Source organism: Eutrigla gurnardus, assembly GCF_963514095.1.
Source record: "Eutrigla gurnardus genome assembly, chromosome: 2".
Taxonomy (NCBI): Eukaryota; Metazoa; Chordata; class Actinopteri; order Perciformes; family Triglidae; genus Eutrigla; species Eutrigla gurnardus.
The window spans coordinates 7169383-7190075 of NC_139916.1; the positions used below are offsets into that span (position 1 = coordinate 7169383).

A 20693-nucleotide genomic window follows, 5' to 3' on the forward strand; every position below is an offset into this window, starting at 1 on the left:
AAACTACACATTATTGATATATATAAATGAAACTTCAATGTAAACCAGCATTTATAGGCTATTAAAGTAAATGTTCTCTAGTATCAGAACTTTCACAGTGTATTATGATATTTAATTAATGTTCGGATCCCTAACTTAATTAAAATTTAAATATGAAATATAAAAAGTATCCAAAGTAATAGCACTCATTATGCAGAATCACTTATTTTAGAGTGTCATATTAGTATAGCCTGCATGTTTATGTATATCTCATGTGTCATGGAAATTACATACTATTGGGAAGTTGATCTATATAAATGCATCATTCTTTATCATTTGAGCATCTATTTTTATATCTATCTTATTTCTACATAAAATATGATTCTGTGTAACATTGAGTTACTTCAAGTATAACAAATATACAGCACATTAATTGAGCACATGTGTCTTTTGTGTGTTAGTTTGGTTGTCATGGACCTGCAAGAAGAATGTCCAGCAATTATAGAATTATTAAATGCTGAGCATTTTAAACAAAGCAATACAGACAGAATGTGTTTGTTTGAACTTTCGCTTTACGATCACGTGGCGTTGGAATTTAATTAAAGTTAGTGCACTCAGCTCTACCATAACATGGACGTAAACTATCCATTCTACACCTGCTTATTTGCTCTCGTTCTTTAAATATACATTTATAAACCGTCTCCTTCTTTTCAAACAGCAAGTGTCAGTAATACAGTACAAATATGTTTGAGCTTTACTAGTCTTTCAAAATGAAAGAGTGTTTAAGTTGGACAATCTTTTTTTTTGACCGCCTTCGAAGTAATTGCCTCGTCCAGGACTTGTCTTTCCCACGACTGGTAAAGGAGGGGTCAAGTGGGAGGGGGTGGTCTTGTATGAATATATGACTACTAATGAGACGCTCCTCATAAAGAACCTTACAATTTGGGTATGAATATGTGACCACAAAGAAGATCTGACAATAGCATCACCTAGCAACTCTTATCTGGAGGAATTTCAGAGTCAAGTCTGCTCTGTGAAGCGCCGTGTACTTGGAAAGAAGAGCCCCTCGATATGAGAGCCAAACGCAGCCAGCCCCCTGATAAAGACCCCCCCCCCCAAAAAATAAATCAACAGAAGAGGCGGACATTGTCTTGTCCAACGTTACCCTACACGGACATTAATCATACAACAGACAGAGTGAAAGATGTTGGTGAAATAATGGATTAACAAGTTAAGTGTGGGCTAAATTATGACTTTCTGACCTCCGTATGACAGTTACTTCAATTGCTTACAAACACAAATTGTAGTTTAACATGATAATTATATCAAACAGGACAGTAAAATAAAAAAACTAACACCTTGTCATTAAATCGTGTTCTGCAATTAAAGACGAGGCTCTATTCTTATGACATTTAATCTGTTTGGGTGTTTTATATAACAGATGAATTTCAGGTTAATGTTTCTGTAAATGGTGAGCGAGGTTACATTTTTAACACAATTCCTCAAACAGAATTTTTTTTTTAAATGTCAGCTTGGCTTCCGTAAAAACTCAATTAAGTTCCTTTTTAATAACTAAATTTCAGTTTTATGTCTCCTACGGGAAAACAATGTGAACTTTTTTTGAATCCCCCAAAGACACAACACGATACTTTAAGATCCACATATATATATATATATTAATATATGTCACTTTCAAATGATCCGACACACTTGTTTTGAGTGTGAACGGCCACTTGAAGGAAAGTTCCCTCTGAACACTCGAGCGGCCCTTCCTACCTCTCTTCACTGCTCTTGATACACACTGAGGTGCACTAAGGTGTTATTTTTAAGTGGCTTAATGCTTCGACACCGAGAAGTAGTTTCTGTTGTCATCCAGTTCTCAACGGTGTCAAAGGTCAACACCCTCTCTAACACACAAGTATGCAAATGCTTTCATTACAATACAAGTTCTTTTTATCCACCTAACAGTGCCTGCGTGCTGCTGGAGAGCATACCGAGGCCTCACATCAGTGCTGAGCCCGATCCCCACCCCCCCGGTCCCGGGCTTCTGAGGGTGATGACAACACAAAAGCACTTCACACTGGGGGCTGGGTCTGCATTTTGTGGGTCAGTGAATAGCAGGCCGAGGCAGCAACGCCGTGTCATTCAGACCCCGCTCCCCTCACGCCCCCTGCTTTCCTCACACTTCTCCTGGGATCAGCAAACAGAGAGGTGGAACACGATTGAAAGCACCGGGTCGGTTTTTTTGTGTATCTGACATCAAGAAATGCGCCTACTGTTTTCCACCATTCGGCCGTCTCAGTGAGCCCCCCCTCCCCCCCAAAAAACCCCCTTGTTAAGAAATGATGGATTCACGCCTTTGTTGATAGGTTTCGCTTACTACTAAGTGTTGGAAGAAGTACCACAAACAAATAGCAAACACTCCATTACAAGAAGGAGACTTACATTTAAAATTTCAGTCACGTAAAAGTACTCATTGTATAAAGTCCATGTTTCATCAAACTGGGACTTATTTTAATTTAATTTAACTTCTTCAATGGGAAGTTAAATTCATAACAATTCAAAAGTTTGTACATTTTGTTACCTCAAAAGTTCCCTAAGCGTAAGGGGATAAAGGCCTTGAATCACTGTGGAAAATCAGACATGTAGGGCCTGATTCAGAGGTCTGGAACGAGACGAAAGGAGACTCTGCATCTTTGAGATAATCCTGTCGGGTTTCTTCGTGAGCCTATGAGGTAAGACTTTACCACCCACAAAGGAGCGTGTAATCTTTCTGATAACATAATAATCGCACAATGCAAAAGCAATCGGATGTGACGCCAAAAACACCAGATATCTCCCGAACAACCACGACATTGTTCACTCCACCGCTACGTTCACACAATATGAAACCGTGTACTGATGAGCTTTTACGCAAATAACAAGAAAGTAGGATTTAAAGACACTAATACCCGCCACTTCAATGCATTCCTTCACCCAAAACTGAATAAAAACCACGAGACCACATATTGTAAAAGTATCTGCTCACAATAGTGTGCTCTACTAATTGCACCAATCCCAAACCACCATCCTTTTATGTTCCTCACAAACAGGATGGGTGTTTGTGGAAGCTTCCTCATTCTGTGCTCTGTTGTCTGGACTGAAAAGCCTGTGCATTGCTTTTTTTTTTTTTTTTTCTCTCGCCTCCATATCCTCAGTCATCTTGTTTTAAAAGGACCACATGCCAACTCTCTGAAAACACACACACACACACACAACCTCTCTTTACTGGAATTTGGGGGTGGGCGCCTGTTGTCTATGTGGGCTCTGTTTGGAGCGGCGTAGCGTTCAGGAACAAAAGGGAGAACACGCTCCGACAAGTTTTTGTCTTATGAAGAGAAGAAATGTGAGAATGCGGTTAAAAACACCGAGCGTTTGTCATACGTGTATGGGATGGGTCTATTTAGTGGCTTTGCCCTGATCAGTCATCGCCGCCTGCATCGCCACTGACCTCATCAAAGAGCAGCGCCCGCTGCAGGAATAGACACATATTTTAGTAAGAATCCTAGAAAGATTGTCCCACCTTTGAAATATAAAACCACCACTAATTACCTTTTTCTGTTAGAGTCACGTATCAAATAACCGCCCATAAACAACCATAAAAAACCTGCCTTTGTTCACCGCTGCATATTATGTTCTCCTGTTGTGTGTGTGTAACAGGTTGTGTATTCAAACTTATCCCAGACTGAGGTCACGATAATCCTCCACGTCTGGCAAGTAAGAGTTGAGGGGGGGGGCTGAAAGCGAGATCTCCTTCAGTAAAGACCCGTGTTAAATGTAATGGGTGTTAGCAAAGGGGCCTAATAAAGATGACAGCACACATTCATATGCATTCGTTTGTGTGCTCAGCTTGACGAAGTCTGCCCCGCAGGCTTAACAAAGGGGAGGAAGGAAGCCAGGGGCTGTGGGGAATGCCTGGGGGGGGGGGCATGGCACACACACACACACACACACACACACACACACACACACACAGTGGCCCTCCAGCTTGCGTTCTGTGGTCTCTCAAGTCTGAAGTTATAGCAGTGACAGCTGGGCTAGCACGCTCTGCATGGGCCCATTCTCTGCTAACCCCTCCTCTCGACACACACACACACACACACACACACACACACACACACACACACTCACACACACACGCAGGATGCTCCATCCTGTTTACTGTTTACATTTCACAGTGGCCGGTCAACTTGGGAGGGCTCTACAGTGTGATCACAGGCATTACAGCTGTTTGTAAGGTAGTGGTGCGCCTGTGTGTGTGTGTGTGTGTGTGTGTGTGTGTGTGTGTGTGTGTGTGTGTGTGTGTGTGTGTGTGTGTGTGTGTGTGTGTGGCTCATGCTAGAATTTGGGATTAGTCTAAATAATGTTGTCAGGATGAAAAGTTCATTCCTAACCTCGGAAACAGAAGTTGCCAAAAGTCTCGCCAGCAGGTCCATTTAGTAGCTTTCCTGGAGCTTTCGATCATACTCACCGTCTTCCTCTGTGAGTGTTTGCCCACCTGCCATCGAATGATAGATGTTTACATTTCCATCAGTTCTGAAAAGACTATCGGAAACCAAAGTTTGGGAAGATAGATTACGAATGTGATCGAAAGCTCTGAAATAGCTACTAAATACAATACAAACAACAATAGAAAAACCTTCTGTTGGGATAGAAAAATGACTGAGTAACTCCACAATTTATAGTCGTATCATTTTAACAATATCAACGTTTCTAAAAGGATAAATTGTCTAATGTCAGCTGCTGACTTCCATCCTGTGTTTCAGATGGAGGAAGCTGCTGAGTCGAGATCTGAACTGTAAAGACCACAACTGTTGAGAAGAGGAAACAGGAGGACCAGAAAGGGCCGCCGGGCAACAACAATGGGATCATTATTTGGCCAAAAGGGGGCACCTGCTTTGTTTGAGGTAGGTCTGGATTCAGAGCGTGATGATGGCACGAGACAGCTGGACAATGCAGAGCAAACAGGAGCTAATGTTTATCCACTCAGCAGTTCTCTGGTTTTATTATTCCTGTTTTTTAAAAATCGGAGACATTTGGGATAGACCGACAATAGCTGGTCGACATCGTTGAAGGGCAGCCGTTATTTTTCAGTTGGAGGCAGCGTTCAGAGCTGACGGTGTTTGATTGATGAGCTTCAGACTGTGAAAGTCAATGAGTCAATTAGAGAGCAGCTATACCACCCAGACACCAACAGAGGTCTCTCTTGTGTGGCCGGTTCACTGCAGTCCACAGCTGCCCCCAAGTGACAGGGGAGGCTAATAAGACTTACTGGTGAATTATTCATCAATATATAGTATTTAATCATCCAGCTACGCTAAATGTTATTTTTTTTATTAAAGCATTGTGCTTTGTGACAAATAATCAAATACTCTACTTTCCTTTTTAATTAATTCACGGTGTGAAAACTTAAATTACATTTGGCTCCTATTAATAAAAAATATATATTTTACAAAGAAATTTGCAAAGCATCATATAATATTGATTTTACTTACTCTTGTATTCACTGCAAGTCTGCCTAAAGACTAAAACTGTTGCAGAGAAAGATGGAATGAAATCACGAGGGGCCCCTTCAACTAATTTAGTCCATATCTTTAAGTCCATAATACATCTAATCCAACCTATAAATAAATGATTGATCCACTGCCTACAGTGTAAATAACACCAAAGGCAATGGTAAATCTAATCAGACTGTGGTAGTATGTATACAATTATTTTGTACATACTAGCCTACTTGTTAAAGGACTTTATTTTATCAGGGCTGTATGTTTTTTTTATTTACTTATTTATATATTCCCCCTTGTAATAATGTAGAAGACTAACTTATATTTAAGACCAACAATTGGACATTCACATTGTGAAATTCATTTTAATTTGCATAAAAGTTCAGTGAGTTGCAGGTGCTGAAAAAAGGAAGAAAGAAAAAAAATTCAAACCCGTTTTTTCCCGTAAATGTACCCTTCTTCTAATACAAACAGGTCTGGAAACCGTTTGTTGACCTGGATGATAGTTTGGGCTCTTTTTGTCGTCCTCGCGCGTTCAAGTAACTACGTCACAGAGCCAAAGCGCGCATATGACTGTGACAGGCGGAAGGAGAAGTAGTTCCTACCCGTGGGTATTTTTCCCGGTGATAGCGTCGTTACTTTCCGTTGTGTCCACCTTAATGATAAAAACGCACATTTTTGTTGAGTTAATATATCGATATTTGAATACGAGAATCGATCCTAGAACAGAAAAACGTCGGGATCGGAAGCGTCGATATTCCGGGATCAATCCGCGGTAGTCCGCGTTCCCGTTTGAACCGAGCTCCTGTAGCGGAAGTGAAGTTTGACAGCTAGCAGGTGGAATCGTTGGATCAATGTTTCGCCCGCCTGTTCATCCGTCGGTGTGTGTATTGGTAAGGCTAACGACTACGGCTTGTAACGTTAAATAATAATGAGCGTGGCTTCGCTAAAGTAGCTCACTACTGTTACGTACAGTCCATTCATTCCTGCGTTACGTTCACGAACCGACGGTGGTTCCGAAGTTCTACTACTTTCATTCCTGGTGTGTTTTATTCCCCAAACCGTTTGAAACGCTTTCCACCGACAAATCATCCACTCGCGTTTATTTTTGTGCCGTTTTTTTTCCTGGTTAGCGAGACTACAGTATAGGGAAAACACACATGTCCGGAGGGGTACTGTACTGTACTGTACTGTACGCTACACGTGTACTATTCCTTTCCAGTGCAGTTAAGCAAGCCCCCCCACGTTGTTTTGCGGTATATACGAAGCATTACGGTAAGAACTGACTTCAAAATAAAAGCAACAATCCGACGAACATGACAGGGCATTTAATTCATTTAATAAATCAGTCAATAGGTATTTTAATAATGAATGTATTAATTACAAACAAGGAATACATTAATAAGTGAAACGATTTTAATACATTAAATTCATACATTAAATTAATAACTCAAAAACAATAATTTCTACATGCAAACAGTATTTCAAAGAAAAGTGTAATTCCAATTGTCATACTTAATTGTAAAGTATACATTTCCAACTTCAAAATGACAGTACACCCCTTTAAACTTCAAGGATTCACTACGTGTCTATTTTAACTTAAGATGAAAGCACATTTCTCTTAATACAGGATGAGGACGTTCTTTTTTTAGGATTTAAAAATGGATGCCCTTTAAAATATATAATTTGTTTGTTTAGTTATGTATTCATTTATTCAGTATTGACAGCCTTATTGACTGACTTTTTGAATGAATGTAATATTCCCCTGGACTCTTCGCTGGGTTCAGTTGGCTTACACGCTCTTACCGTAATGCTTAGTATATTATGTACCGCACAACAACATGGGGGATGGTTTGACTGTTTTTTTTAGAAGTACTTAATTGATAAAAAACATAAAATACTAAATATTACATTATATAAAATAATACAAATAATACCGGAAGTGACTGCAAAGAGGTAATTGATGACTCTAATTTGCCCATAGATATTGGTTGTCTGTCTCTCTGCATGTCAGCCCTGTGCTAGACTGGCGACCCATACTAAGTGTGGTACTTCACCCAATGTCAGCTGGGATCGGCTCCAGCCCCCTCCAGAAAAATGTATGAGAAGTAAAACTCCAAGAATAGTAGATAAATAATAAATAAATGAGAATAGTATGTATGAAAGTGTGTTACCAAATGGTTGTATGCGTAATTGCATACAAACATGTCCATGTGTATCAATAATAACTGGTTAATATCTGTGACTTCAGTGTAGTTAGTACAAAATAAAAAACAAACCGAGGCTCCAGGAAATTATACTCTCTGTCAGTCAGTGTTATCAATTTGAACGGTTACATTTACACGTCTTCACCTAGTGTTGAATGGACTATTCACTTTGTTTCAGCTTGATTTTGCATGAATGCAAACAAGTGGACAATGTCAGGTCATTTTACTGCCAAATTAGGTCCTTTCGATCTTCACTATGTGACCGAAGCATCTTATTGATGCCGTTATTCTTCATAAACCGTGGTCCAAATTCAACGGATCATCAGCTAGTTGGAACTAAAGGCTAATGATGCAATTAGTAGCCACAAAGCAAGACCATTGAATAGGCTCTTCAGTTTAATTTAAGATGAGGAGTGAATCGTTTAAACATCCCTGGCAGAAGACTCAGATCCACCTCAGAGCACTTGGCTGTGGCAAATGTGACCACAAAGATACGGACATGCAGTGCTTTCCCCCAGTGATCAACAAGACTTCTCAGCCCTGAGACAAGTCCTCATTGTACATGCGGATGAGGCTCTCTGGCTAAAGCGGTCTCATTTGGAGCGAGGAACCTTTCACAGAAATTCACCAGGATAAAAATCATGTGTGTGTCTGTGAGACGGTCAGTTGAAGGTCATGTGGGACGGCCCATTCAGGAAAGAGAAGATGCCCTTTTTTCTCAATCTGTACGGCAAGTTAAAGTCCATTTGGAGAGAGTTTGCGGTGCGAGGGGGAGATTTTCTTTGCTGATAGGAAATGAAAAGCAGCTTGTGACTGTGAGGGGGGATCATGTGTTGTAATTAACTGGATAAAGCGTAGGAACGGCACCCAAAGCTGAATGAAGATAGTGCCCTTTTCAGAGATGATACTTTATTGTTTCCAGAGGGGGAAATAAGCAGAAAGTCATTCCCTTGAGGCCAATAGAGAAAAAGATAAGTGTTATGTAGTTTAAAAAGAGCAATGAAAACAAACCGTGACTCTGTCAAATATCTAATTTTCCAGCATGTTTTTTTTTAATCTTCATATAAGATGTGAGGTTACTCCTAAGAAATAAATATTTGTAGTGTACTGTAATCTTTAACCAGGTTAACCACCTGGTTAATGCAGCACTCCTGACGTTGGCTGTTTGTGTAGCCGCTGTGTAAACACAATGGTGGAATGCTGGGATTCCAGATGTTGCACTGGGTCATAAAAGGGGTTTCATACTGTGGGGCGTGCCCTCGGGACGGGGGGGTTAAATGTTCTCTGTTATCAGTCAGGTTTCCAACTCTGCAGCAAAAATCCAGATTCCTCACATTAAGGGTCTGTTTTTCATATAAATATTGTTCGTGAACACAGTAAAAAATATGTTTTATCTACATCTAGATGTTGATGGTTTGAAATGTGTGTTTGTGTCCAGTTTGCAATTTGTTTCAAACAAGTAGAGTTCAATAAGTGCCTTGAAGAGGCTTTTAGATATGTTGCTGTTTGCCTGTTCTAATGTCCTTTTTAAAACTGTGCCCCAATAGTGAACTCATTTGAATATGGAAGCCCAAAAAGAATATTGACATTTGTATTTTCATCTCAATAACTTTGATAGGCATGGGTCTTCCACAATTGAAGGACCGAGTGCAGGTGCATCATTTCCCTGAGAAGTTTATCATTTGAAGATGTGGTTTTTAGGGGAACACCCCCAAATTTACTCATCAAAGCCTGGTGCTTTTCCAGTTAAGAGCGAGAAGACATTTTGGTTTATGTGTTTATGACTAGACAGGGTTTCCAGATATCTTAGGCTTCAAATCTTTGAAATGTGATAAATTACACCAAGTCACTATAATACAGCTTCGAGGTCCTCAGACAGCACACAGGTGTAGGTGTTTGGCCATTTTATATCACTTTGCTGTACAAAACAGGTCAAACCCAGTCTGTTTAAATTGCAGCATCACTGATACACATTCAGTTCAAAAGGCTTGAGGATGATCTCTTCCTCTCCCCCACTGTCCTGGCTGTGTAGTCTTTTGTAATTAACCAGTGAACTGTGTCACACTGACCAGGTGACCATTGTGTGCAGCGGATCGCACTTTGTCTTTGTCCTTCGCCCCAGCCTTTCCTGTTTTGCCAAATACTTTATTTAAAGTCGTTGCAAAACCATTAGTTATTTGGTCGGACTTTCCCAGCACTCTGTCAACATCTGAGCAGTAATACATGGCGCTCCATGGCCTTAAGCAAAGTGCAAAGTCTACACCCCTGCTGCACCAGTACACTACCCACTGATCATTACACCCAACTATATTCCTGCATCGCCTCTCCGGCTCTCAGAGGACTTTTCATCAGCTGGAGACAGAGACTTTGCTAAGTAATGTTTTATCTATTCTATTCTGTCCCAGTTCCACTGTATCTGAAGGTTATAGGTATTATTGTTTTACATCCATAGTGTTTAGAATATGCATCTGCATTGGCTCTTTAAACTGACTTTTATGTTTAGGTTTAAGTTTAATCTTTTAGCCGTATCTATTGCATGTGTGCCTTGTTAAAAATGCGAATAGAACTGTGTGGTATTTCTAAGACTTTCGTGTTTAATTTGCTTTTAATCACAACATTAACATTTAGAGCTGAACAAATAAGCTGATCATCCAATTAGTCGATCAAAGGACTATTGATCAGCAACTATTTTTTTTTATAGTGTTTTGATGTTTCAGTCACATGCAAAAGATGTGCTGATTCTTGACTCTAAAATGTGAAAGATTGCTGCTTTTCTTTGTCATTTGTGATGGTAACCCTTCAACTGCATCCCAGTTCTCAGTTATTTTTAACAAATGTATGATCTCAGATGAAAACTGTGATTTTAGCGCTGAGGAGTGTCTTAGCCGTTTTAACTCCATATGTAAAAATATATTGGATTCTGTTGCTCCTCTTAGATCCAGACGCACTAAAGCACTTTCTGAGCCTTGGTTGAATGACTCCACCCGCTCTCTCAGACGCTCATGTCGGCGTGCTGAGAGAAAGTGGAAGAAGGACAAACTCCATGTCTCCTTAGAGGCCTTAAAGGTTGCTTTATCTATCAGACCGCTGTAAAAGAGGCTAAAACAAAGTATCTATCTAATCTTGTGCTCACAAACAGTCACAAGTTCTCTTTAACATTATAAACTCTCTTGTAAATCCCTGTGAGGTTCCTTCCATCCTGCCATCAGCTTCCCTTTGTGAAGACTTTGTTACATTTTTTATCGGAAAAATCTGTGCTCTCAGGTCTAAGTTACACACACTGGCTGCCCCCGATTTTGTTGTTACACCGATGTGCCCTGCTGTTTTCGACCAGTTTGAGCCTGTGTCGCTGTCATCACTTTCAGATATAGTGAAGGGTCTGCGGCCTACGAACTGCCCCTCTGATAGCATTCCCTCTCGCTTTCTCAAAGAAGTTTTTGATACTGTTGGCTCAAGTGTTCTTGTTCTTATAAACACTTGTCTCAGTTCAGGCTGTGTCCCAGCTGCCTTCAAACATGCTGTAGTACAGCCTCTAATCAAAAAGAAAAATCTAGACCCTTCTGTTCTTTCTCATTTTAGACCTATCTCTAAGCTACCGTTTGTGTCGAAGGTTCTGGAGAAGGTAGTCTATGTTCAGCTGCAATCATTTTTAACTCTCCATGGCATCAATGAAAAATTCCAGTCTGGCTTTAAACCGCGCCACAGTACCGAAACGGCCCTTTAAAGAGTTTTTAATGATCTTATTTTAACTGTTGATGCAGGTAACGGAGCGTACCCACCAAACGCGATGAACGCGATTGAAACGCGCGACAAATGAAATCGCGTCGCGCTAGACGCTCCAGTTTTGACGCCGGTCCAATATGCCAAAAAACGCCTCATTGCGGCATCGCGTCATCGCGTCGAGCTCGCCCAAACAACAACATTTCTTCCGCCATTTAATTCTCTCGTCGATCATGGCTGAGATAACCACCATCGCTGCACTGTATCTACTCTGGAGAAGTTCCCAGCTTCGTCTGCGGGCTAGGCGCCGACGTCGGTTCTGGGTGCATGCTACCCTACGGAGGCGGCGTGAGCTCGGCGAGTTCCACCGTCTCCTGCAGGAGCTGCGCCTGGACGACGGCCGGTTCCAGCGGTACTTCAGGCTGACTGTTGCCCAGTTTGAAGACCTGCTAACCAGGGTACAGGACCGGGAGGTTTAGCTGCTGCTCTGCCCAGAACTGGTGCTTCATAGCCGGCCATAAGCCCCAGTGATAAACAATCGAAAAAAAAAAGATCTCTGTGTGTGAAAGAGCTGGGATTGATATGTATGTATGTGTGTGTGTGTGCGCGCGCGTGCGTGCGCCCCCCAACTTTGATTATGGGCAATATATAATATAATATAATATATAAATATTGTGGCAAAAAGCGAGGGAACACCAGGACGTCCGTACGTCAGCACGTCGGTGACGATCTCAACGCTGATAGGCTGTCGCGGCGCGTCTTCACGCGAATTCGCCGCAAAAGTTCAATTATTTCAACTCGAGCGATGGCGCGATGAAGCGATGGCGCGATGAAGCGATGAAGCGATTTTTCGCGTCCATCGCGTCCATCGCGCCGCGCTATCGCGTCCATCGCGTCGCCCGGCGCGATGAAGCGTCTAATCGCGTCTTTGCATTGACTTTACATGTAATCTTGTCGCGCGATGAAGTTTCATCGCGTTTGGTGGGTACGCCCCGTTACTCTGCTGTCCTTGTGCTTCTAGACCTGTCAGCTGCCTTCGACACTGTGGACCACAGGACCCTTCTGTTACGTTTAGAACAGTGCGTAGGCATCACAGATACTGCCCTCAAATGGTTCGAGTCTTATCTTTCCGATAGGAGTTTCGCAGTTCACCTGGGGGAGTTTTCCTCTACCACTGCCCCTCTCACCTGTGGAGTCCCTCAAGGCTCTATTTTGGGCCCTATCCTGTTTTTACTGTATTTCTTGCCCCTGGGATCCATCTTTGCGAAACACAACATTTCTTTCCACTGTTTTGCTGACGATGTACAAATCTATATCCCTTTAAAATCCAAGAGTAAGGATACATTGCAGCCGTTGCTTGATTGCTTATCTGATATAAAAACTTGGATGGACATACATTTTCTCAATCTTAACGAAAACAAAACTGAGATTATTATGTTTTCGGCAAAATGTTCATGATTTTTCTGCTGGTTTTCTGGACCCACTTACTCCTAACTCCCGCACTCATGTCAAGAACCTTGGAGTAACACTAGATAGTGCTTTTAAATTTGACAGGCAGGTCAGCTCTGTTGTCAAAACGAGTTTCTTCCAGCTTCGACTCTTAGCCAAGATTAAGGCCTATCTTCCTCCCAGAGACCTAGAGAGAGTCATCCATGCCTTTATTTCTTCACGGCTGGATTACTGTAATTCTCTGTATGTTGGTGTCGACCAGTCGTTGCTCCGTCGCCTGCAGCTCGTGCAAAATGCTGCCGCTCGTCTCCTGACTGGAAAAAGAAAGCGCGACCACATTACACCAGTCTTGGCCTCACTACACTGGCTCCCTGTCCGCTTCAGGATTGATTTTAAACTTTTGCCATTTGTTTTTAAAGCTTTAAATGGACTGGCACCACTATACTTATCTGAACTTTTACACTGTCACAATCCAGCCAGAGCGCTGAGGTCGGCAGATAAACTGCTCCTGAAAGTCCCTAGGACCAGACTTAAAACCAGAGGGGACCGAGCCTTTGCGGCGGCTGCCCCGAGGCTCTGGAATAGCCTGCCTTGGCATATTAGATCAGCCCAGACCCTAGAGGTTTTTAAGTCCCTATTGAAGACCCACCTGTTCTCCATGGCTTTTAATTCAGGCTGAGCATGACACCCGTCTACTGTATTTTATGTATATTTTTATTTATTTATTTTTATTATTCACATTGTATTGTATTTGTTTTACTGAACTGTACAGCACTTTGGTCAACCATTGGTCGTGAAAAATGTGCTCTATAAATAAAGTTTGAGTTGAGTTGAGTAAAATGCACGTCTTTAGTTTTTGGACTGTTTGATTGGACAAAAGACATTTGAATTCTGGGAATTGATAATAGGCATTTGTTTTTTTATTACTGTCTATCCACTGATATCTTACAGACAATATAAATAATACAAAAAATGATCGGCAGATTAATCGAAAGTGGAAAATAAGCATAAACATACCTTTTCATGCCTGGTTTTAGTTAGAGGTGTGTGAAATAATCGATTCTATGGTGCATCGCGATGCTTTGTTGAACGATTCTGTATCAATGCAGTAAAGACTATAATCGATTATTAATTAAAAGTTGTTTTATGATAAATGTAGCACATCTGTATCATACAATTAGGAACTGGTTTGAAAGATTTGAAGGAATAATTCGCATTATGTAAAAACCAAATTAGAGATGCATCGAGAAGCGTTTAATAATGGAATCTTGACCTTCTGAATCGTAATCGAATCGTGGGGTAAAGTGTAACTCATATATTTAGCTTTGATATGACTTTGCTAATCCACATGTCATCTCTCTCCTGTCTTGTGTTCATACAGGGCTTTTAACGGTTAGGACCAGAGCATGTTTGTGACGGTGCTCCTGCTTCTGGTCGCTCTCTGTGCCCAGGGAGGAAACGGCCAGGAAGGAGCGGAGGCACCGAGGCCCGGCCATGTGTCGGTGGTGATAGTGGGAGGCACCGGTGACCTGGCAAAGAAGTACCTGTGGCAGGGCTTCTTCGAGCTCTACGTCAACCAGGTCAGTAGCGGAAACACCTTTTCCTTCTACAGCGGAGGACTGTCGCCTCCGGACGCCGCCAAGCCGGTCCTCTTCGGGGTCCTGAAGGCGGTGTCCTGCTCAAAGGACGTGTCGCAGGAGCGCTGTGCTCTCCTGAAGGAGCAGTACCTCCGGCTGGCACAGTACCGGCAGCTGACCACCCTGGAGGACTACCGGGATCTGGCCAAGCACATCGAGCAAGAGCTGCAACAGGAGGGAATGACCGAGGCGGGGAGGCTCTTCTACCTATCAGTACCCGCGTTTGCATACGCTGATGTTGCCGATAAGATAAATAACAGTTGCAGGCCGACCGGCGGGGCGTGGCTGAGGGTGGTGCTCGAGAAGCCTTTCGGACACGACTACCCGAGCGCTCAGGTACTGGCATCTCAGCTCGGGACCTCCTTGAAGGATAAAGAAATGTACAGAATCGACCATTACCTGGGGAAGCAGGTGAGAAAATCCAACATCACGGCGTGTGCCTGTCACCTGTCCACTCTGTATCTGAGATGTTGGAATTCACGGTGCGTTTTACTGCGTTTGTGAATAAAGGTGGTTGCAAAGATCCTTCCGTTCAGAATAGAGAACAAGAGGTTTCTGGATCCCATCTGGAACAAGAACCACATCGAGAGAGTGGAGATCGTACTGAAAGAGACCCTCGACGTTAAAGGTGATTTCAAAATTGGGTTAATAATTTAGTCTTTTTGATATTAAAAATGAAGCTCGAAGTCTTAAGATACTCTCTCTGTGTTTCCCCCCCCCCAAGGTCGGATCCCCTTCTATGACGAGTATGGGGTGATCAGAGATGTCCTACAGAACCACCTGACGGAGGTCATGACCCTGTTGACCATGAGGCTTCCCGTGAATCTGAGCAGCAGTGAGGAAGTCCTCCGGAACAAGCTGCAGATCTTCAGCTCCCTGCTGCCCGTAGGGAAGAACCAAGCTGTGGTCGGCCAGTACCAAGCTTATCAAACCGCGGTTCAGCAGGAGATGAATAAGACTAAAAGCCACGTCAGTCTCACACCAACATTTGCAGGTGACGATTTCTTTTTACTCATTTTGATTTGATGCGTTTGACAGTACGTTTAAACACTAATTTGTGATGCGGTTTTGTGTATTTCAGCCGTGCTGGCACACATCGATCAGGCCCAGTACGAAGGCGTGCCCATTCTTTTGACCTCTGGGAAGATGTTGGATGAACGGGTGGGATACGCACGCATACTTTTCAAGAATGATATCTTTTGTCTCCAGAACCACAACAGCATTCACTGCAAGCCCAAACAGATCGTTTTCTTCTTTGGCCACGGCAGCCTCAAATATCCAGCCATTCTTGTGAGCAAGAATTTATTCAGGCCAGCTTTAATTGACAGCGAGTGGAAGGAAGTGACGGAGCACACGGACGTCAATATTCTAGGTTTGTCTATTTCTGACTATTATGTGCAGACTCCAACAGAGCAGAGGGAAGCCTACTCTGAGCTGATTTCTCACATTTTTGCCGGACGTAAGGATAGTTTTATTAGTGCCGAAAACCTGCTGGCTTCCTGGGGCTTGTGGACGCCGCTGCTCAGCAGCCTAGCCAGCTCCTTTCCCCGCATTTACCCCGGGGGAGCCGACAACGGGGACCTGCTGGACGTCCGCGTGAAAGGGAAAGACATCGCCTTCAACAGCGAGGTGGTGATCATCAGCCCCGACAAGATGGGCGGCATGTCGGGCAACGATTTCCAGGTGATGCAAGGCAAATTCCGTAGCGCCGACATGGTGTCCGCCTGGGCCGAGGAGCTGGTGGAGAGGCTGGCTGCAGACATTCAGGACGCGGCGGAGGCGGCTGTGCTCGAGGGCGGCGTCTTCCACCTCGCCCTCTCCGGTGGGTCCACTCCCCTCGCTCTGTTCCACAGGCTGGCCGTGCACCACTTCTCCTTCCCCTGGAGGAACACCCACGTGTGGATGGTGGACGAGCGCTGCCTGCCGCTGACCGAGCCGGAGTCCAACTTCCGCAGCCTGCATGACCATCTGCTGCAGAACGTGAGGATCCCCTATTACAACATCCACCCCATGCCGGTGCAGCTCAACCAGCGTCTGTGCGTGGAGGAGGACGGAGGAGCTCCGCTGTACGAGAGGGAGGTCATCGAGTCGGTTAACGGCTCCAGTTTCCACTTTGTGCTGCTGGGAGTCGGCTACGACAGCCACACGGCGTCGCTGTTCCCCGGGAGCAAAGCAGGCGAGCTCGGGGGCGGTCTGGTGGCCCTCACCGAGAGCCCCACGAAGCCTCACCAGCGCATGAGCCTCACTTTCAGTGCCATTAACCGAGCTCGCACGGTCGCTCTCTTAGTGATGGGCAAAGGCAAGCACGAACTCATCACCCAGCTGAGCCGAGTGAAGGACGACCCGGACAAGTGGCCCGTCACCGGGGTGAAGCCTGTCCACGGCAGACTCGTGTGGTATATAGACTATGATGCACTTTTAGGATAGGAATTACATTGCAGATAAAAAAAAAAAAATTTGGGATAGAAAGCACAAACCAGCACCATTTGAGCATTATGAATGTAAACAGCAGGCTGTTAGGACTCACTGTCAAGCTACCAGCTGGTGGAAGTCTGGTGACGCACAGTGAGTGCAAGAGCAAAGTGCATGCAGGCAGCCTGCAACCAAATACCGAATCAGCTTCCTGGCAAGAATGCATTCGCAGTCCGTAAGTTAATTGGTTAAAAACAACTCAAACAGTCCTATTTATTGGAAAGTCCAACTAAAGTTATTTTTTTCAAATGAATTCCAATCGTTTTCTGATTTGTGTGTGAGATGAATGCCTATGCAATTTTTTTATTGAAGCGTAGTCATGTGTGAGATGATACAGGGTATGTGGAACCGTTTGCATAAAAAAAAAAAAAAAATTCCAACAAACTTAATTTATTATCCAGCGTGTTTGTATGATCTCAGGAGATTTTGTGAATTTACAGTCATTCTCTTGATTATGTAATCTACAATTCTCAAGTGTAGGTTTACTAATGTTGCATAGCAGTGGCCTACTTAAAATATAATGATTACAACACAATGATGTGTTCCTGGTCACGTTAATAATCTGTTTTCTTGTTGATTAAACGCAAACTGCTGTTCTTGAAATGTTTCAGGTAATTTAGAATATTTGGTGCTTCACAAGCACATTTCTGACCCGCTCACATTCCACTGAGAAAATCACAATACCTCTGATCTGTAGGTGCTTTTTATACATATACATAGACATATACAAGAGCAGCTTTATTTCAATCCAAAGGTTGATGCATACGCCTTCAGCAGTCATGTGTGCCTTTGTTTGACCCGCCTCGGTGAGCATCAGTGTTTCAGACGTCCTGCAGTCTGGTCTCATAAACAACAGTACAGGTCTGTGGAGAACCATTTGATTCCGTAGCATTATTTCTAACATGCATTATGATTTTCTTTCCATGACTAACTTTTTCCCATTTTATCCTATTTTCAAACTGACAGAAATCAAAAGCATTTCAGTTTTAATTTCCCCGCTATCATCTGTTCAATGTAGCTTCACTTTTCCAATTCAGTACTGTAATGATAATGAATCTACAGTGTAAAATACATATTTATTTAGCTTCTTATGACTGACATGTGACATGAAACGAATACAAATTAAACAGTTTAAACAATTGAGACAAACACCTGCTTTGTGATGTGTTTTTTTTTCCTGAAATGAGCGTTAATACAGAGGATTAAGTCTCTTTCCCATGGTTTCGTGTTACCGGCTGCTGGTGGCATGGAAACCACATGAAATCTTTATATGTGGAGTATCGGATGTCAACGCGGGACAGCTGGACTGTCTCATTGTTTCTGCTCGGGGTCGAGCTTCCTGTTGGTCACCCAGAGTCCTCCTCTCACCAGGAAGAAACCTGAACGCACACGGGCGGGTGTTAGTCCTTTGAGCTGAAAATGGCTGGTCCTGTATAATTAATGAGGAATGTTCTTCACCTGTACTGAAAATAGCAGAGACGGTTAGAATAAGGGACATGTAGTACAGCTCAGGGGTTGTACTGGCCTGCAAATATGAAGTACATAATAACATGTGTTTTTGTTTGTTTTTATGGTACAGATTCTCTGGAAGTTAATGATAAGACGTCAGTCATTGTCTCACACATGCTGCTGCTCTGAAGGTCAGGATGGCGGTACACAGTCCTTGTCCACATGTCAGCAGTCCAAACACATGATAGGAGGCCCACAAGCTCCGAGGGACTGGATCCATCAGCGTGAAAATCACTGAAAATCCTGTTAAAGAGTTGAAGTTACGACCATATTTATTCATATATATATATAATTTTTCTCTTCTGCTTGTGGTGTTTTCTGCGTGTGTCTGGCGTTATTTACCTGAAGCCACGAACGACGAGGCGATTGAGGCTGACAAGTTGTTCAGAAGAGGCTGTTTGCAGTATCTTGAGGATGTGGGCCTTTGAAACAGAACAGATGGTGATTCGCTCCACATTGCCTCTTGTACGAATGACCCATGAGGTCAGTGGCTGGACGCCACGGCCTGTGTCCTAGTTACCTTCCCATGACGTAAAACTGGGGGACGAGGACAAGGGCCACGAACACCGCATTCACTATTTGACTACAAACGGAATAAAACATCACGGTGAAACCTTGCTGTAAACGATGTATATACATATTCAATTCAAAACACAAACTTACAATTTCAACCTCTGATTCCTGGGTATCCGTCTGCTGCTATGATACGCCACGAACACCAGCATGTAGAGGAACATGGATGCCACACACTCTGGACTGTAACTCTACTCCTGAAGGCTGGACGTGTTCAGCTGGCGAAATAACCGCTCTGAGCGCTGCCTCCACCTCTGCTGCCCGTCGTATTCACTGGAAGCATCTGCACATAAATTCAAGTTTTAAGAAGAGCTTGCTGTTTTTGGATCAGTTAGGAATATTAAGCGTGATAAAAGATGCAACATACTCAGGAAATGAGAGAATAATCACCAGCTTCCTCATGTTCTGTAATGAGTCGTTCCGCCTCTCACCGCTCCTCCTTTGTATGTGTGTGAAAGATCTGCACGCAGAGAAACATCACCCTTGCCCCAATATTGACACACAATGAAACATCCCAGCCGGTGTATATATATCTGCTCCTCACAGAGAGCCAAACATGCAAAGATGCCTGTCGACTACAGCGGGACGTGGGACGTCATCAGCAATGTCAATTTCAACGGATACATGGTTGCGCTTGGTAAGTGTCCTTTAACATTTTAGCATTTTTCTTTTACTGAATGTTTAATTATGATATGAGGGATGTGTTATGTGTAGTGGACTGAGCAGTTTATCTCTTGAATGTTAAATTGTCAGCATCATTTATGTAAACGCCGTAATGAGAGATACTCCATCCATCCATGAGGCTTACATGTTACCAGAGGAAGTAAACGCTTTTTTTATTTTTCCGATCGGAGCACGTTGGAGGTGGTTGCAGGGTGAAGTTAACATGAATTCACAAAACTCTTTTTTTTAACAATTTCCTCTGGTTTTGACACACAGGCATTGATTTTGCAACACGCAAGATTGCCTCAATGTTAAAGCCTCAGAAAGTGATTAAGCAAGACGGAGACCGTTTCACAATCCAGACCTTCACTTCTTTCAAAAATTACGAGACTTCGTTTAAAATCGGAGAAGAGGTCAGAGAGGTGACTAAAGGGATGGACAACAGGTTGTGTCAGGTAAAAAATGGAATATTGTAATGTTTTCATGCATATGTGTGATCACTTTGAGAAAAATAAAAGCAAGCAAATGCTTTCAGTGAATGAGCCGTCATCTCAAAGCCTTATTTTTGCCTTTCGTCCTCTATCAGACTGTGGTGAACTGGGAAAATGATAAGTTGGTGTGTGTTCAGAAAGGAGAAAAGAAGAACCGAGGGTGGTCTCACTGGATTGACGGAGACGAGCTTCATCTGGTATGACCGCTGTTGTTATTGGTGGTCCTTCAGAGTCCAATTAGTGTTTGTGATCAACACTATATAATATATATTGTGTCACATTATGCTGATTTATAGTATTTAGTGGACTCAAACAAAAAACATGTAAAAATGGTATAATTAATTAGTAAACAGTAGTACAGATTTTTTTTTTTTAGCTTTTTTGTTGTTGTTGCTACTGTGAAAATGATACAACTCCATATTTTTCTCTCCTCAGGAACTTACATGTGAA

General features: G+C 42.9%; 3 protein-coding genes across 4 annotated transcripts; 2 read left to right on the top strand and 1 right to left on the bottom strand.

The window, feature by feature from the left end:
- Positions 1-6302: 6302 nt before the first annotated feature.
- h6pd (hexose-6-phosphate dehydrogenase (glucose 1-dehydrogenase)) lies at positions 6303-20165 on the top strand. Of its 2 annotated transcripts, none has more exons than XM_084034573.1 (6): positions 6303-6415; positions 14280-14946; positions 15046-15163; positions 15260-15529; positions 15617-19726; positions 20029-20165. In XM_084034573.1, the coding sequence occupies exons 2-5, from the start codon at positions 14305-14307 to the stop codon at positions 16960-16962; spliced, it is 2376 nt and encodes a 791-aa protein (XP_083890699.1). In that variant the 5' UTR covers positions 6303-6415; positions 14280-14304; the 3' UTR covers positions 16963-19726; positions 20029-20165. The 2 variants fall into 2 exon arrangements, with proteins under 2 accessions (XP_083890699.1, XP_083890698.1); XM_084034572.1 differs by lacking the exon at positions 6303-6415 and adding an exon at positions 9951-10103.
- On the bottom strand, positions 18261-19302 carry LOC311029468 (uncharacterized protein). The gene is made up of 6 exons (XM_084034608.1): positions 19180-19302; positions 19037-19099; positions 18859-18938; positions 18629-18759; positions 18466-18532; positions 18261-18386 (listed from the first exon to the last, which is right to left on the bottom strand). The coding sequence occupies exons 1-6, from the start codon at positions 19251-19253 to the stop codon at positions 18319-18321; spliced, it is 483 nt and encodes a 160-aa protein (XP_083890734.1). The 5' UTR covers positions 19254-19302; the 3' UTR covers positions 18261-18318.
- On the top strand, positions 19654-20446 carry rbp7b (retinol binding protein 7b, cellular; the record flags this gene model as incomplete). Its single annotated transcript, XM_084031402.1, has 3 exons — positions 19654-19726; positions 20029-20207; positions 20339-20446. 3 exons carry the CDS (start codon positions 19654-19656, stop codon positions 20444-20446), a joined length of 360 nt encoding a protein of 119 aa, XP_083887528.1.
- Positions 20447-20693: the final 247 nt, after the last annotated feature.

Coding starts and splice junctions, on each gene's coding strand:
- h6pd (XM_084034573.1), top strand. CDS start 14,305: ATGTTTGTGACGGTGCTCCTGCTTCTGGTCGCTCTCTGTGCCCAGGGA. Junction 14,947..15,045: donor ACCATTACCTGGGGAAGCAG/GTGAGAAAATCC, acceptor TTGTGAATAAAG/GTGGTTGCAAAGATCCTTCC. Junction 15,530..15,616: donor TCTCACACCAACATTTGCAG/GTGACGATTTCT, acceptor TGTGTATTTCAG/CCGTGCTGGCACACATCGAT.
- LOC311029468 (XM_084034608.1), bottom strand. CDS start 19,253: ATGTTCCTCTACATGCTGGTGTTCGTGGCGTATCATAGCAGCAGACGG. Junction 18,939..19,036: donor CAGTTTTACGTCATGGGAAG/GTAACTAGGACA, acceptor TCTGTTTCAAAG/GCCCACATCCTCAAGATACT. Junction 18,387..18,465: donor CTCTGCTATTTTCAGTACAG/GTGAAGAACATT, acceptor GTGTGCGTTCAG/GTTTCTTCCTGGTGAGAGGA.